Source organism: Bactrocera neohumeralis, chromosome 6 (genome assembly GCF_024586455.1).
Source record: "Bactrocera neohumeralis isolate Rockhampton chromosome 6, APGP_CSIRO_Bneo_wtdbg2-racon-allhic-juicebox.fasta_v2, whole genome shotgun sequence".
Lineage (NCBI taxonomy): Eukaryota > Metazoa > Arthropoda > Insecta > Diptera > Tephritidae > Bactrocera > Bactrocera neohumeralis.
In genome coordinates, this window is record NC_065923.1 from 7,427,229 (window position 1) to 7,445,829 (window position 18,601).

At 39.1% G+C, this 18,601-nt stretch overlaps 1 protein-coding gene across 13 annotated transcripts in view; it reads left to right on the forward strand.

The window, feature by feature from the left end:
• Nucleotides 1-876: 876 nt before the first annotated feature.
• Nucleotides 877-18,601, forward strand: part of LOC126763680 (phosphatase and actin regulator 2) — a 228,264-nt gene continuing 210,539 nt past the window's right edge. For 8 of the 13 annotated variants that reach the window (XM_050481400.1, XM_050481405.1, XM_050481407.1 and 5 more), the window contains exons 1-2: nucleotides 877-1,099; nucleotides 10,655-11,973. In XM_050481400.1, the coding sequence (XP_050337357.1) occupies nucleotides 11,220-11,973 (754 nt within the window). In that variant the 5' untranslated portion in view covers nucleotides 877-1,099; nucleotides 10,655-11,219. Of the gene's footprint in view, nucleotides 1,106-1,784; nucleotides 1,977-10,654; nucleotides 11,974-18,601 lie in introns of those variants that run through there. The other 5 variants (XM_050481402.1, XM_050481401.1, XM_050481403.1 and 2 more) reach the window with 5 other exon arrangements.

Consider the following 18,601-nt stretch of genomic DNA (forward strand, 5'->3'; position numbering starts at 1 on the left):
GTTAACTTCGCTAAAGATGTCGACTTTGGCTCACAATACTGAAATATGTGAGCTTTAGGACCTAAAGATGACTTTGTAGCGAAAGTATCGGCAATAAATCGGACATCTAGTGAAAGATTAAACCTGAAATTTGAAAATATTCGCTTTTTCACATATTCTGGCAAAGAGTCTTTAACTTATGTCAACATTTTTAGTTTAGTATTTTAATTTGAAATAAGTGGGGTTTGGAATGGTGTTTATGGAACAGAGGTTGCGAATCATACTAGACGCCATCTGCAGAAGCTGTATGGAAGAAGATGAGGTGGAATCACCAGAACACTTCATTCTTGAAGATACACAATGTTTTGCTGTAAGTAATCGTTTTTTAAATATCATTTAATATTAGTGATTAATATCAGCTTATGATCATAGGCTCTCTCAACAAGCAAAAGAGAGTAGTTTCGCATCATCGTTTCCAAAGAGCCACTAAAATCAGAGAGCTTAAATGAATTGAGTGCTCTTTAGAAGTACTAGAATTGTTCACAGGGTATTGATTTTCTTTCACATTTGTTTATTATTGTACGAAATTATTTAGTATTTTTTACTGATTGTTCTGAGACAAAATTAAAATACTAATAATACTTGGAATTTAAAATTTAAGGTTTGTTACAAATTTACATTTAAATTAAAACTAAACTTAACACCCTGTGTCCAACAGTTCCTCCAAACTAAACATTAATCACACTTTGACAAGCCGTGTGATTTCTCGCATGCGACAAAAGACTCGCACTTAATCTTTGTTGGCTGGCAATGCTGCTTACAATCCACAACGCACGGTTGCACTAAGCATTCCGCTTGCACCGACGAAAACAACAAAAATGTTTAGTTGATTTTGAATCGTCGTACAAGAATATTGTGTGTGAATATTTTGCGCGATTTTTTTTTTAATACATTGTGACATTCGGGCGGAAAATACAATGAAGTAGCCGATTTGCCGGTTGTTATTTTATCTATTCAGCTATTTTAATAGTTTGTGTGTGAGGACTTTTAGTTGCGATAAACAATAAGTTAAATAAGAAGGTGCGTGCCCGTGGCGCTATACATCAATGGCTGCTGGTATGTGAGTGTTGGTGAAATATATCCGAAAATTATTAAATCCGACATATTGAAAGTGTACAAAAATGTGTATGCTTCCAAAAGTTAAAGTTTTTTGATTTTGCAAAAGCAAAACAATTGCTCAGCAAAAGGTTTAAAATAGATTATTTCTTTTTGAAATTTGCAAACGAAAGAGGAAATGGAGAAAGAAAAAAGCGCAATTGTGAGAATAAAAAGTATTGTTGCTAATTTTGTTTTGAAGTGTGAGTGGCAAGTTGGCGAACATGAAACAAAGCATACGCACACATTCGCACACACAAGTGTCGAAATGCATATGCGTCTGCTGGAATTACCCAGCCAACAAATCGAATTGTGAAACAAGTTAATTACATTTGTCTCTACCTTAATTATTATTTTGTTAAAAGTGAACAATAAAAGTTAAAACGGTTTTTAAGTGCTCTCATTTTAAAAATAGTTATATTGCCAATAAGTCTGGAATTCATTTGTGTATACAGCTTTTCATTAATTTCGTTTTCGCTGTTTCCACCACTTTATCTTTAATACCACTACAATTCTATACGAATGCAAGTGTGAAGTGCGAAAAGCATAAAAACCGGTTCGACCACTACAGCCAACAAGCCAGCCCCAGCAAACGAAATGCTATTAACAAACGGGTGGTCACACAGCTGGACAGACAGTTCAACCAAACTGCCTGTCTGCCTGCCTGCCTGCCTGCATGTTGGACTTGTCGTTATTGCCTTTCAGGCCCTAAACCGAAAAGTGAATGGAAAAGCAGAAAATAAATAATAAATACATACACCCAGTAAACAGTGGGAAGGCAAAACTCCGATAAGCAGAAGTGCAAGTGGAGAAACAAATATTGTTGTAACCAGAAATCATAAGTAAAGTGTGTTTGTTCAGTTGTTGCAGTGTTGTGTAGTAATTTCATTCGCCGCCATTGCGTTTTTTTATTGCTTCGCGCCGCCGTGTTGTGCATTCAATGGCGCTTATGTCTGCATTTTGAATAGTTTTGCTTTTCCGTCTGGCCAAAAAGTGCATTCAACAAGCCGACGAACACATAGCAATACGCGTAAATTTTTGTATACAGTTCTCAAAATTAATATCATATGAAAATAAAAACCGTGAAATTGAAGAACCCTACATTTTGTATACTCAATTTTCTATTAGCAGGTTGTTTGTATATCTACATGCCTGCTAATTGAGACAGGTGTCTGCTGATATAATGAAATGAGAAATTAAATTGAAAATCGTGAGATGAAAAATATTTTTTGAAACAAAAAAATGCTCTAGATTTCCTAATTAATACCACAAATACGGGTATTTTTGTACTAAGTTTTTTATACACAAGTTTTTCGTAAGCCAAATCAAGCAAAATCATATAATCGGTTATTTGATAAAATTTTTGTCCAAATATAAAAAAAAATTGCTGTTAATTTGTGAGAATTTTTTTTGTATATTATCTTCTCAACGAGTTTGCGCAACTTGGTGTTTATTTTTCGTTTCTAAATTAAGTCACTACTACACCAATTTTTCCTTCAAGTTCTTAAAATTGTTAGAAATTATAAAATTGAATACTAAGAATTGTTAACAGTTAACTAAAGTGCGAAATGTATAGTTTTTTCTGTGAACAATCTTATCTTGTTTATGTACCTATCTTTATACCTGCTTTTCTTATCTCCGCTGATATGATAACACATATTAAAAAACTTTATAGCAATATGTATGTATATAACATTAACTATGTATGTACATATATGAAAATAAGTACATCTAATTCTTTTTTTAACATGGTAGATTGATTCCAGGAAAACCCGTTCAAAAAATACCTAGATAATTTCCCTAATTTTGTGCTATTTACATTTACTCTGACCATTCCTATAAATTTATGATATGAACATATTTTGCAAAAGTTAAATATGAGTGCACACAAATATCGTGCTAAATGGAATACAATCGAGTAAAAAATTAAAATTGGCTCAACTTCCGAACGAAACACTTTTCCTAAGCACTTTTTAGGATGGTCTTCAATTCCTTCAGCGAATTTTGATTTATCTCCTCGATTAACTGAAAACGGGTTCCACGGAGCGACAATTTAATTTTGGGGAACAAGAAAAAATCACACGGAGCCAACTCTATTAAATAAATTCGGTCACAATCGTGGTTCGATACGAAAAGAATTCAGCTTTATCGAAACGAGCCGAGAAGGAACGCTTTTCAGAGGTGTCGAGCTCTCTACCATCTCTCTAACACTTGCCTGGCGATTTTTAAACACCATACTCTTCACTTTTTTTAAAACTTTTTTTATATTTTCGTCAGCTGAAGACGTCCTCATCGTCAGAAGCATGTCTTCAACGACAACTCGACTGTCTTTGAAGGTTTTGTTCTGCTCGTAGGCTCTCGTTTTTGATAAAACTGAATAACAGTAAGACTTTTCCAACATTTGCAACGATTCCGCACACGAAATTTGGTTAGATACAGAAATAAAATTTGAAACAAATTCACTTAAATTTAAATTAAAATTTCCAGGTGCTTTTTTGTCACAATGTTTTTATGTATATGTGATTTTCAAAATTGTATACATAATATTCTCATTATTTGATATTAGTTGTTCTACAATTATATCATATAGTAGTAGCAGTAGTTTCAGCAGCTCTAATGTCAATAGCTTGAAATAACGATTTTTCTTATCTGGCAACTCTATTTAAATTCGTTGAACATTTAATTTATATTTCACTACTATTGACTTTTTGCCCTTTATATTTACTATTCCACATTTCACTTCTCAAGTCTAGACAATAAAGCCACATATGTATGTATATCCATACATAAACAACTGTATATCGCGCACTTACAACCGTTTCACTTCAGCCGTCTCCTTTAAGGTAAACTCCAATCCAGTCCAACGGCAACCCTTGGCACGGGCGACGTGCAATTGAAAAATTTATTATTAAAATATCCCCAACTATTGTACATAAATATCAGCATTTCTTCACAGCTTTGCTCTGCTGATGCTGGGGGATGCAAACTTGGCGTGGAATATCGAACCGCTGCTCGTCGCACAGATGTACGCAGAAGCGTGGGTCCACATGCTGGCTTTCGCTATACGCAGCTACAATTTACTTGCTTTACTTACTGCACACACACATACATACATACATACATAAAATACCAATGTGTGTGTATTCGCAGTGGGAATGCGTTGCAATTGTATTTAATTTTTTATTAGTATTGTTGTTGTTTTGTTGTGTCTGTGTCATTGTACTTTGGAGCATTGCTTCAATGCCACTCCCACTCCACAACATAAGTTCGATGTGTGTCTATAGCAGCTTGAGCGCAAAGCGAATTTCGCAATCTTTTTTCTTTTATCAAAATTTTGCCCTCCAACCAATGCCCGTAATGCTAGTGTTTGCAGCCCGTGTTGTGTTTGGGCATGTCATCGCGTTGTCCACGTCCCCCATCAGCGCCAGCTCCATCTGCACATCGTCTGCTGTCGCTCTTCGTGGCGCGGCTGTTCATTCGCCTTTTCTGTGGACATTGCTATTCCGTGCGCGTCCTTCTGCCTTTTGCCTTGGTCGTTGCATATTTTATGCGTTCGCCATTCCAGTATTTTCTCATTGATACGTTAGGTCGTTGTCGTTGTCGTTGCCTTTGTTGCCTTCGCTGTGTGTTTTTGTTGCACCAGCTCGCATATTTACGACATGTGGCATGCCACACAAACGAATGTTGAAATATCAATTTTGAAAATTCCTCTGACTTATTTAAGTTTATTGTGATTTTGCGTTTGCACTTTGTACTTTGTACCCTGGCCTCATAGACATGTTCCGGTGTGCGTTGCAATGCTGCGAATTCTTTACAGACAGCTCATGTGAGCAGTGATTGTGGTGTTTCAAACGATTCGCAATAAGTTCCATATGGAAAATATAATTTTTATTAGCTTGTTTGAAGTTTTTTTTGTTTATTTTCTTTTATGAATTTAAACGATTTAAATTGCGACACCCAAATCGAAATAAAAATCGGAAGTTAGGTTAGGTTAGATGGCTGATCAAAGATAGCACGTGGATTGCTATAAATAGTCTTTTGTGAAGCCATAGAGAAGTATTTAAGTCTTGACCTTCCAAACGCGGGTCAGTTTAGAAGGACGTGTTCAGTTGTTTCCACCTCATCTTCTTACCTAGAGCTTTTTCAGATGGCTGAGGGCAAAGAGATCACTACATAGATCTCTTGCGACCGATATTGGGTCAAAAGGCTTTTGCGACAGCGCATGTACCGATGGTGGCCCAGTGCTGGCTAAGCTTCCGCGAAGTCAAGCTATCTAGTAGTAGAACACAAGAGGATACGGGAGTACCGACTCCTCCCATTCTACCTATAGCGGTTCTGCCTTTTTTGCTAGCTCATCAGCTTTACAATTTTCTGCGATTCCGCTGTGGCCTGCACGCATACCAGTCTTATTACAAAGACACTCGATGCTATTGATAGCTATTTTAGGCACACCTTGATCAGCTCTGAACGCACAGTTAATGAGTTCAAGGCTAGTATTGCCGCTCTGTTAATCAACTGCTACCTTAATGGCCGCAACCTCGGCTTGGAAAACACTGCAATAGTCAGAAAGTCTGGAGCTGGAGTTGATCCGATCCGAACCGATATGATCTCCATTCAACCTCTTTTAACTCCTTAGTTAAATGAAGATGACCATGCGAATATAAATACGTTCCAACGTCAGTCGGGTCTACGTAACCGGAACGCCCCCGGATTTCTCATTTGGTCAAGGACTGTCAACTCGGCAGAATTCTGCCGCCACAAGAACAACAACAACATGCGAATATGAATCAACAGAGAGTTGTTAACAACAAAATATTTTTCCTAATATTTTGAAGTGAGTTTTTTCTGGTTTTTGTTTCGTGAACATTAAATCAGTCATCACAAATGCGTGCACATCAGTAGTGAGTAAAGCCTAAAACCACTAATAATCAGTTATAAACAGTTCATATGGCACAATTTTTTACATGAAACTCGTGGTTGCGTCATGTCTCGAATCTGGAATCTAAAAATACTGGAATAAATATCGAAATTCTTATTAAACGCAGCTACGACTTCTAGTAAAGGCTTTATTAATAACTAATAACTTACGATTTCATAAGAATTAAACATATGTATATTATCCAAATGCACAAAGAAATGACATATTATTTGCAATAATTTCTACTTATGGCCCCATTGCTGATTTTGAAACTGAATATACGTACACCTGTTCATATAGTATATATGTATGTATACATATGCACATAAGTATAGACCTATAAGTGTATGTGTTGTTAAGCGCGAATTTGCAAGGCGAAATTCTTGAGTTTCGCCAAATCGCATTAGCGGTCATTACGCCTACCAACTTGCCCGCTGCCGAAGTGTAGACGCTCCCACACACAACACGCGTCGGCTTATGACATATGATACTAATCAAATGTCACCGTGTGATTTCTTTTTTTTTACTTCTTTTTGACTATTTTTTCACAAATTAAATAAAATGTGATTCTTTAAACCGATTTTTGGTTGCTTGACGGTCGTGGCGATGTTATAAGAGCAAAATGATGTGTCACCTCTACATGAACTACAACACTGCAGTTATGCGAGCCGAACCTGGAACAGTTCTCATAATGTAATAGAGAAAACATAGCAGAAGTGCTCAAAATTAGTGCAAATCTGTGTTTCAATTTCTGAATGACGTTTTGCTGTAAAACACGACACAGCCAAGCGAAAGGTATTCCAGCGGTTAATGGAAACTCGTCGAAAGCAAAGTAAAAGCATAAACAGCAGCAACAACAACAGCAGAGCATAATAACAATAATAATAAGTGGAACACTCACAGTTGGGGTGTTTAAAAGTCGGTAAACTATGGAACTAAGAGTTCGTTGAACTGAAATTTTCTTGCAAGTACCGCTGGGCCATCGCCATCGTCAGCTCCACCGCACTTCTACTTCCATGGCTACTACACTACATTGCTTGGTGGCTTTTGCTGCTCTTTTCGCGCATCGAGCACCTCTTGGCTGGCTGCTTGCTTTTAGCTCTGCGGTTTTGTGGTTTTATTTTCTTTCTGCGCTTATTTCGTGCCACTGTTTTGCTCGTGCGAAATTTTTTCCAATTTTATTTTCCCATTCTTCGCATTCGCACTTTGTTTTGCTGCAGATACAGTTTATTTTTGTTCTGTACTTAGGTGCGCGATATAATTACGTGCCGTGTCTGCCTGCTTGCCAGTCAGCTGTTGTCTGCGCTGTTGTTTTTGCAATGTTTAATGATTTTAGTGTGTCAGTAGTTGACAGCAGTTGGTTTTTTGCTGCTTGACTGGCTGGCTGTTGACGTGTGCCGCCAAGCCATAAGCTTTGTATGAGCTCAAGCGCGTTGCGGGGCGATCTGAAACTTATTTTTTTGAATTGTTATGGTTGTGATTATTCCCGAAATGTTTCAAATGTCGGGATTATATGATATATTCTTACCTCTGTATTTTTAAGATCATCCAAAACAAGAACATATCTTGTACATATCCTTAACTCTAAAGCTAATATCGGCAGATTCCAAAGTTTTTGAAAAAAATTATGATCGAAGAAATTTCGAACTTTTGTGACGTGAGAGCCAATTGCAACAAAAAATGTCTGATTTATCTATAATTCTGTGCGCTTAAGGGCTTTCCGACCGTGCGCTCCCAGCAGAGGTGTCGCATTACTGTAAAAGTGCTGCCGCTGTGCTCTTTTGTATTCTGCTTGACTTTCTTTGATGTTTTTGCTGCGTTTGCTCTATTTGTTTCGTTGTTACTTTTGCGCTTTTACTTAATTACTGCCACTACTACTGCATGCATATGTCTGTCTGTATGTATGTGCTGTTGTTGTCTGACTGATTTGTGCCGTGACTGATTTAAGTGAGCCATAGCCCTTAAGCCCGACTTCTCCCAACTATTAACCTCGTTCTCCCTTTTTACGGGTATCAACTCTGCTACTCTACTTTTTCTACCTAAATACGGTACTTTGATTTTTAATCCATTCGTTGCAACGTATGTTCCGTTAAATACACGACATGCATTAGTGTTTGTTGTCGAAGCGTTTTTTATTTGCCGATGAAATGAATCTCGGTTATGGTATAGAATTTGAAGGAAATATGAAGAGTGATTCATTTCGAGGTTCCCTACTTTTTTAAAGCAAAAACTATGAAACTTTAAATTTATTGGGGAATGTTTATTATCATTCGAAAGAACATTCTTTGACATTTATTTTTTTAAGATTATTTATTTCAAATGCTGGCCTCGTATACGTTCAGATGGTCCATCCGATGAGTCCAACTTTCGTTGACTCGTTCGAGTATTTCGACTGGTAACTGGCGAATGACACACTTGAGGTTTGCTCTAAGACCTGAATCGAAGTGGAATTGTCCGCAAAGGCTTTTACATATCCCCACATGAAAAAGTCTAACAGTGTGATATCACACGTTCGACCGACTCAAAACGTTATTATCGGCTCACCGAAGTGTTTTCTCAATAAATCCATTGATTGATGCGATGTGTGGGAAGTGACGCCGTCATCTAAAAGTCGCTTATCATGACGCGATAACGGTCGCCATTGACAGTTACGTTCTCACCGGCATCATTTTTGAAGAAATATGGACCGATGATTCCACCGGCCCGCAATCCATACCAAACTGCTGTTTTTTCTGGATGGCATGACAGCTATTGAATCTGTTCAGGTTGCTCTTCGTCCCAAATGGGGCAATTTTGCTAGTTTACATACCCATTTAGTCAGAATTGGGCCTCATCGCTGAACAAAATTTTGGCTCGAGAGCGTCGGATTTTCTTTGCGAAGGTCGAGCGGCTTCAGTTCTTTCACAACCTGTATTTTGTACGCTTCCAATTTAAGATCTCGAAGTAAAATGCGCCAAGTCGTTCCATACGTCAGTCTGATTTAAGTTAAAAATGTTACATTATAAGAATTTGCGCCTACTTTCCGATTGTATTTTTGGCCAATAAGCTTTTCTGAAATCCTTTTTGCATTGATTCCACAGCTTGTAGACATATATCTATATTCTTTGAGGGTCTCCTCCATAGTTGCGTATCTGCAGAACCCCGTCATTATCAAGATCGCAGAGTGTAGGCGCGTCATCAAACGCATTTCATGACCATAAACATTTATTCATAGAATTATCACATCCGACGCCATTGGCAGCTGGGCAGTTGACTGCGCTTCCTCTGCAGGCTTCAAGCAATAAAGCTCATTAGACGCTCAAATTGGCGCGCCGTTAACTGGCGAAATTGTGTAATGTATGTATGTATGTGTGTAAATTGGGTCTGCAGCCATTTTGTGAGTTTGCAACCTTTGACTTGCACATGGTCTGACCTCTAGTTTACGTGGTTCCTTCAAATAATGCTGCAACGTGATCTGAATCCAGGACGATTCATCTTAGTTTGCTTGCGGATTCTCTGCGAAATAATATGCTCATGTGCATAGAAAATCAGCTCCATAAAAAAAAGTTATATCCTTAACTATCTTCTTGTGATTTTACAGTGTTGAGAAATTTTGCGGCATACAAATCGAAAGATGTTGATGCCTTCGTGTTTGCTCGTAAAATTTTAAACTCTGCATTACTTTTATGTACATAGCTAAAATAATACAGAGTGTTTGCAGATTTCAAAATAATAAATTTTTCTATGTCTTCTTCAACTTCTGCAGAAATGAGAGTTCCATTGTTCAAAATGATTAGGCATATCGCCACCAGAGCCGCCGAGTGTGCTTTTGCCCTCAAGGGCGGCACTCGTACGTCACATTTTTAATTTCTTTACATGAAAATTACTCATTCCCAAAATTGAATTTTTTAAATGCAACCGCAAAACGAAACAGCGAACAAAGTGAAGACATGTCTTGAGTGCTCATGCATATAGTATATACATACATACGTACATACTTTGCCCGCTAAGAACGTTGATTAAGAGGTGGATTTATGGTTGCATAGAAAGTCTTTTTTATGCTATGAGTCTCAGTCTTTAGGGGTTGTTTTGTTTTCCTTGTGCAAATTCCTGGCGAGCGCGCATTTAAGGACGCATCAAGGGATTTCTGCTTATTTTTCTATAATTGAAAGCGTTTTGTATGATGACACTTGAAAGACTTGGGAATTAGCAAATGTCAAATGAAAGGATTGAAGCTCCTACTAGAAAACGGCAATTTAGTCCTGTCGTGAGTGAAAAGAAAAACGGGCAAATTGTATTGATCAATTCCTTAAATAATTACATGCTTTGGTTGGCTTTGGTTGTTGCCATTTAATTTACATTTTATATATTGAATATAATTGATAATTGCCAAACTCCTAAAAATACTTGTTGTGTAATGCAGATTTTTTCATGTCTTTTCACAATTCCTCAGTGCACCTAACCTCACTTCCATATTTGGTTAATATTAATATAAAGTATAATTAGGAATTAATATTCAAGTGAAATTTGCGAAGTTAGCCGAAATTTACAATAATCAACCACAAATTATGATAATTTCACGAGTGAAAACGAAAGTAATATAATTTCCTCATCCCCTCTCAGTTAGCGTCATGACATAAGGAGCAAGCCAGTGTGTGTGTGTAACTGTGTAACTGTGAAGAAGCCATCAATAAAGTGAGTGATAAATCGAGATATCGTGCAAAGTGGCCATAAAAGTGTTTACATGTGTTTACTATCAATTAAAAAGTGTCACAGCACTCAAGGCGATGAAGGAGCCGATAAATATTGATGCGCTGCTCTAAATGCTTCCGTCACCCCCCAGTGTTTCGTAAATAAATAACACCCTGCAGAACAGGAAGAAAATTTCATTGAGTTCTTGTGTGAGTGCGCGTGGAAGGAATACGGTCATCGCGTGTCACGAAAGCGTTCGATGAGCAATCAAAAGAAAAGTAAAGAAATCACATGAATAATTCAATAAGGAAACACAAAGTGCAATATAAATTGAAAGTCGCGTACTTATGGGCATTGCTACGCCGCTCAAACGCCCCATAAATGACCTGAACAACAATAATTAGTTTGAAACTTAAAAAAATAATAATAACAAATTAAAAGTGCTAAGAATCCACACAGCAGTGGTAAGACGACACAAAACAACAGAACCGTCGCTATGTCGATGCGCAGCAATAAGTTGAACTCGTCACAGTCGGCGTATCCGCCGCCGCCGCAATCGCCGCAGCTGCAATACCTGCCGCACCATCAGCATCAACAGCAGCAGCTGCTGCAGCAATTGCAACAGCAACACAAATTCCAGCAGCAGCAACAGCAGCTGTCACAATCGCCGCCAAGCGTCTCACAGCAGCATCAGCACCAGCACCAGCCGCCCAACGCCACCAACAGTCGCAACAACTTGGCCACACTGGTCGCGGCCATCAACAATGAGAACGGCTATCAGCTGTCGGCGGCCACGGGCAACTCGCCAGCCATAAATGTGACGTCGCCACCCTCGTATTCCGCAGCCATCGCGGCTGGCAACGGCGCAGGCGGTGGCGGTGGTGGCGGCGGCAGCATGAGCGCGCCCATATTGGAGGGCCATAAAACGAATGCTTCACCATTCCAGTTTCTAAATCACTACCAGGCACAGGAGCTGGCCAACTTGCCGAACTCACAGTTGGTGGTGGATGGCGGCGGTGGTGTGGTTGCTGAGGAGGATGTCGATGAGTTGGATCCGCAGCAGCAGTTGTGTGTGGTTGCCAAAATGCAGAAGTCTGTAACGATTACCGTTACGCCGCAGCGCAGCAACTCCATGGACTATTTGAATTTTGAGGAGAAACGTCAATTGATCGCTTCGTCACTATCCCTTTCGGATATCTTGCATTGTAATCCAGCTGCGGCTGGCAAGGAGGCGGCTGCCAATGCTAATGGTGAGTTCAATTGCACAAATTCCTATGAAATAACCAAATAATGCCCGAAAATCAGTTAAATTTTTTATACAGATGTTAATATGTATGTGCAAAATAGGGTCAGCTCAAGTCATTAATTACAATTACTCGACAATTTGGCAACTCAATAGCCAATTATTTGCATTTGATTAAATCTTAATTAATTCGAGAAAAATATCTGAAGAAAGGCGAGCAAAGAATTAGGATATTGAAAAAAATAATTGTGTTAGTTGCAAGGACTTTCTTGTGGTCTTTGTTTCTATGTTGTAAACTGCCTTTGGATATCTTAATTTATTTTCTTAAACAATATCGGCATAATGGGTCTTCTACAGCCATCGTTAGATAGCACTCTACCAACCTACCTAATAATATCTTAATGAACGAATAATCTACCTTCATAGTATGTCCAAGAAATCTTTATTTCATTGACTTTATTATACTTAATACAGAATTATTAGGGTTTTCGAACTAGTGTACTCAGATCTCTAGGCAGATATATCCACTTGGTGGCAGACAGATAGACTAACATGGTTAAATATCTTGGTCTCACGCTGGATTCCACTTTGCGGTGGAAGAAGCATGTTGACCTGACATTGGTCAAAGCAACAAAAGCACTAATGGTGTGCAATCGACTGGCTGGAAAACCCTGGGGTTGGAAGCCAAGGATTGTTAGGTGGTTGTACATCATGATCGGGCGTCTGCTTCGCTCCAACTATCGAAGCTGCACCGATTAGCTTGTATTTGCATGTCGGGTGCAATGCGCACTTGTCCGACGGCAGCACTTGAAGTCATGCTTGAGCTCACACCATCATCTAATGATTGGTTAGGTAACCAAGCACACACTTCTACAAATGACGGCAGAAAGGTGTGACAAAGGTAAGGTAATCTTGTCCCAGCGGATGAAAGAGTTAAGTGGTATTATAGCATTGGCCCTTCTTCCAAGGGACAGCATTACCAAAAGTGTTAACTTCACAAAGGAGTTCAAGGTTACCCTTGGAAGCAAGGTTGAATGGCACGATTCCACTACTAAGCTCTCCATACTATCTTTACATCTTTGCCATCAATTGGTGCATAGAGATAAGCCTCCAACGTAACTAAAAGCCCCTATGAGATCAAATCGCTACTGGTGCGGTAGTGTAGAGAACAGCTGAATAGCCGAGCGGAAAGTAACTATGTGCACCTCATCTGGTGCCCTGTCACAAAGGTATAGCCGGTAACGAACTGGCTGATGAGCTCGTCGGCTTTGCAGCTTCCACTAACATGGTAGGACCTGAACCCTTCACTGGAGTGAGTCGCCATAACATAAAGGAGTTGGTCCGCAAGGAAGAAGGAGTAGGCAAGAGGCATTGGCAACCGCTACATGGCGTGCGGCATGACAAGTTGCTAATCGGGGTTACAATCTCAGCAGGTTTAAATATGCAATCAACCTCGTTAGGGATAAACTCAGACTACTGGTCGCAATTTACACTGACCACTGCAAGTTGAAGAAGCATTTACACCACATGGGCCTACCATTTTGCATAAACTTAAACACCAGAACACCTTCTAATCGACTGCAAAGCAATATGTAGACGTAAGTTTAAGGCCCTTGGAGCCATGTTTCCAAATTGGGATCACATATCAATATGCTGGGGCTATGTGAGTCTTTGTGATTTAGGAGGGAGCACAATATACCTAAGGTAACGGTGCATTCCTCGTGTAATAAACAATTAATCAATCAATGGGCATACACAATTTTTAATTTACTAAAGTTTGGTAAATTGATTGTATTTCAATACCTAACGTCGCGAAATGTTTCTACTCGATACTCTTGATTTTACTTTTTATAGCCTGCGCACGAAACGTGAAGACGTGACTTACGAGTAATTATGTAAGACTCGTGAATTTCCAAGTATGTAGCTTCGTTCGTGTGCGAACTTACGATCGAGTAGTTTTGTGCCAGATTACAGCAGTTTAGCACAGCTAACCGTAATCTACGATCTTAATACGACCAGTGATTACATTCGTATACACATACAAATATACATACATATATGTGTATAGCCAGGCTTTGGTATGCGTCCATTGATTGCGTTCGGACGGTTGATTACGCTTTAATTGCACCCGCTTGCGTAACAACAACAAAACAAAGTCAACTAATTGAACTAGAAAATAAATATCGGAGAAAAAGAATGTGCTCGAAAATAAAAGAAAGTTGAAGAACAGACAAAAAAGTATGCAGCAAAGTAAAAGAGAACTTTGTGCAAGATATTTTATTCCTTGCGCTTCTCTTCGTGGCCCTAAGCGCCCGGTATATACAATTCCAAATTCATTGTAGCGACGTGACTGGTTTTCCAAATTAATTTAGACTGACGCAATGTAAAGAAGCGGCGAAAAGAAAATCCACACAATTTCTTAAAATTACATAAAACTTAGAGAAATTCGAAGTAAAGTCCATGTAAATGGCTTGAACAGAATGTAACGGCAAAAATGGCAGCATATTTCCATAGCATAAGTCGCTGAAATGGCGTTGGTTAAATTAAATTGCGCAAAATGCGCTGCTCTCCGCCGGGAAAATTTGCACAAGGAATTTCTGACACTTTCGACAATTGAAAAATCTTGCTCGTCTGCCAACGCGACACAGCGGAAGCAGCAGCTCGTCCACCAGACTTCGCTCGCGATAAGCGGGGGCGCATATATATATGTATGTATATATGCCCGTGGCTCCTTTTGTCTTCCGTTTTCTTTGCACTTCCCGCGCTCGCTGTTCCCCCAGTTTAACGTGCCGAGCTTCTAATGTCTCCGGAAAGAGACGACGGCAAATGGTTTGTCACATTGCTGTCATTTTCCTGTGAGCAGAAATTCAATAAAATTCGCATTACAATGTAATCGCCACAATAAAAAGTGTTGGCATCCAGCTCGCCGCGGTTTATGATTTCACCCACGAACTCCACACACATATGCGTAATAACACGCTTGCCTGAGCATAATCCTGGAATACTACATACATATGCGCATAGTAATTCAGAAATATGTGGATTTGACGGCAGACTTTGTAGTATCAGGCTCAGGCTTTGTAGTTCGATCAACGCACAGGGCATCGGCGATTGTCAGTGCTGATGCTTGTACAAGCGAGACTCCAATTGTACGAAGAAAGAATAGAACTAATCAGAACTGATCTTTAAAGTAATTTATAAAGTTATAGGCTCCTTATGCGTCGATGCAGCGCTGCCAGCGCGATTTCCAAGCATTGAAGGCGTCACGAAAGGCATAGCCTTGAGAGCCGAGGTGCATGCTGCTTGGATCCCCTCTGTCGTCTCAAAATGCTTGCTTTTCATCGGCTTTTTCAGGCAAGGAAACAAAAAAAGTCCGGGTGGGCCACATCTGGGCTGTAGAGCGGCTATGTGAGCCGGGGCGTTGTCGTTACCCAACTTCCAATGCTGCGATGTCTTGACGGACCCTATTGACCCTTCGTTTGAGTCTCTTGAGAACTTCCATGTAAAACTTGGTGTTGATGGTTTGTCCAGTAGGAATAAATTCATGGTGGACGATGCCTTTGATGTCAAAAAAGACATTGAGCATCGTTTTCACTTGGGATTTGCTCATTCTTCCATTTGTTGGCGAAGTCACCAGCGACTTCTTCCCGGTCCTCCAAAAAGACCTGGCGCCGCCAAAACACACCACATCTAGCTATAGCAACATCTGGGTAAGCCTGCTTGATCATATCAAACGTCTCTATCGCATATTTACCGATTTTCACACAGAATTAAATCGGGTACCTTTGCTCTAACGAACGCTATATGTTCGGCTTGCACCCCTCACAGAAACACGTCGCGCGAAAATATTACTCCTGACCCGCCAGGTGGTCGGAGACAACTAACCAGCCGCTCGTCCGTTACCTAGGAACGCCCTTTACCGAATCCAGTCGGCGCTAGCAGTTGCGGCGGAAGAAAATCAGCCCTATTACTTTCCGGGCAAACCCTGTAATTCGTACCTAATTGAGGCGATATATCATGACCCTGTCATATTTCGTTCAATTTAGCATTGATTATGGATTCTTGATTAATTTAGCAGAAGAGCTCGGTCCGAACCGGCCACTGCTTTGTGCCTTACCACTATTATTTCTTGATTTCTTGCACATGTGGACTCATTACCACAAAACTTTATAGATCTGAGTAGGAATAAATATACAATGCATACCATTGATGTAAAAACGGAGCCAGCCGACCAGGCTGTAGAAAATGGTGGGACTCACTATCTGTCGTTGGTCGTCGGCTTTAGACTTGCATTGTGTTGCATTGTTGAAGGCAAAACACAGGCGTACTTTAAACAACAATTATATATTTCTCTAAAACAATTTTCATATGTATGCATGGATATGTGTGTGTGTGTGTGCAACAATTTTTCTAACTTTATGATAGAGTTGGTTGTTATTGGTGGTGCAACTGTTGTCAGGCGAACAATGCAGGCATCTGTGCACATTCTGAAACAAAGCACGTCCAACGGCCAAACGTCGCCACTAATATTTGTGTAAGTACACACACACACACACTCATATATGCACATACATACATATATCCATATAACTACTAACATGTGTATGTATGTGTGTAGCTTATGAAATGCCCTGCAGCCGATTTAACTATAAGTCCGTCCGTTCGCCTATACGTCTGTCTGTCTATTTTTATCATTTGTTTGTGCTTCGGCTGGCTGCTAATAGTGTCCTCACTGCTGACTGTCAGCCTTTGTATGGACATGAACAATATTTCTTCACTGTGTGCCGCTCCATCCTGCCTCGCCCATCTTGTGCATGTTACCCCACACTTGAGTGCCACAGTGTCGGCTCATGTCAATGCCGTGCAGTGCCGTGCCGTATGTGCTCGTGCTTGCTCGTGTACAAGTAGCCAAAGCCAAAGTTAAGAATTAAGGACGCGCTTTGTAACGTTGCGTTGCATTGTTGTTGTCATCACATGACTTTCAACTGTTTGGCAACATTTTTTTGTGCTCTCATATCAATTCAATTTAAGGCTTAGCAGCATTTTTTCGTTTAGCATTCCACTCTGAATGGGTTAGGAGTGCACATGTGTGTGTGTGTGTGCCACATATTCATACTCGGGTTTCCCGATGCTGCCAAAATACTTTTCGAATACATTAAAACTCGGTATTATGTTGTAGAAGTTGACATCTCTCTTATTTGATTGGGCTTTTGTTTCAAAGTTGAGTTTAATGTTTATTTGAAGCGTGTTCAGCAGGCGAAATATGGCACAGGCTAAAGGACATCTCTTGCTTTTCTAACAAAGGCAAATAAAATTTTGCTAAAATATTCTATTTCGTTATTTGCGTTTGTTTATGTTTTCCTTTAGACTTCCTGACAAAATTGAAAATTTCAGCAAGATAATACATAATTGGGAAGTTTAAAGGATTCTGTCTTCCTAATTTTTCTTTCTTCTTATTTTGATATAAATATTTTTATACAGAACATATACTTATGTATATTTAGTACAATGTCCAGGAAATCATGATTTCTCTCACTTAAAAAAATAAATGAAATAATAAATCTAAAATAAGAGCTGTTGTTGACTGACTCGCTTTATATCCAACTCAGTTTTTAATGGGAAATATTCATTGGAACTTCGTTTTGCAAAACAAATTTTTTTATAACAACTTTTTCTAGGCGTTTTTAAGCTTAGTCTGAAATTAAAAAAAAAATCAAATTTTTTCTTTATTATTTTATCTTATTCCGATAGGTTATACCGTTGAAAATAATACACTAAAATTTTAAAACGGTAACTCGAAATAGCTTTTGGGTTACAGTCTTTCAAAACGTAATCGCCAATTCAATCAGAATCTATCGAATTTTGGTAGGCAAAAAACGCATAAAAACTGAGTAAAAATTAATTTTGTCAGTTTTTAATATTTTAAATTCCCAAAAATCGATTTTGTTTTTGGACACGTGTCCGTATTGTTATCCAAAAATAAAAATATACTTTTTGTTAATTTTTTTTCCATCAAAAAACCATAATTAGACTAAATACTTAAGCACATATATATAAACGTATGTACATATGTATGTATGTAATAGGTCAATTGAAAAGTCTCCGGCCTACCATAATAAAATTAGTTTTTTTTTTTGCAAAATTCATTTTCGAGGGTGATAAACTGATTATAGCGACCTTCTTACTTTCCGATTTCATTTCTGTAGCACGATTTGACCTTTATCTCAAAATAGGCCTTAGTTTCGGTGATCACCTCTTCATTCGACGAAAATTTCATACCAGCGAGCATTTTTTTGAGAACTGAGAACAGGTCGCTGGAGAATACGGTGAAAGCGGAAGCAAGCCCAATTAATGGATTTTTGCCAGCTTTTTCACCGACTGTGAAACGTTGCATTGGCTTGGTGAAACAGCTCTTTGTTTTTCTTGAAATGCGGCCGTTTTTCGTCGATTTCGTCCCCCAAACGATCCACTAACGCTACGTAAGAGTCACTGCTGATGGTTCTTCCTTTTTTAAGGTAGTCAATAAAAACAAAATACCGACTCCATAACCTTGTCAGCCGACTGTTGTGTTTTCCACGCTTTGGAGCGGGTTCATCGCGTGCAGTCCAATCGGATGACTGTCGATCGGACTGCGG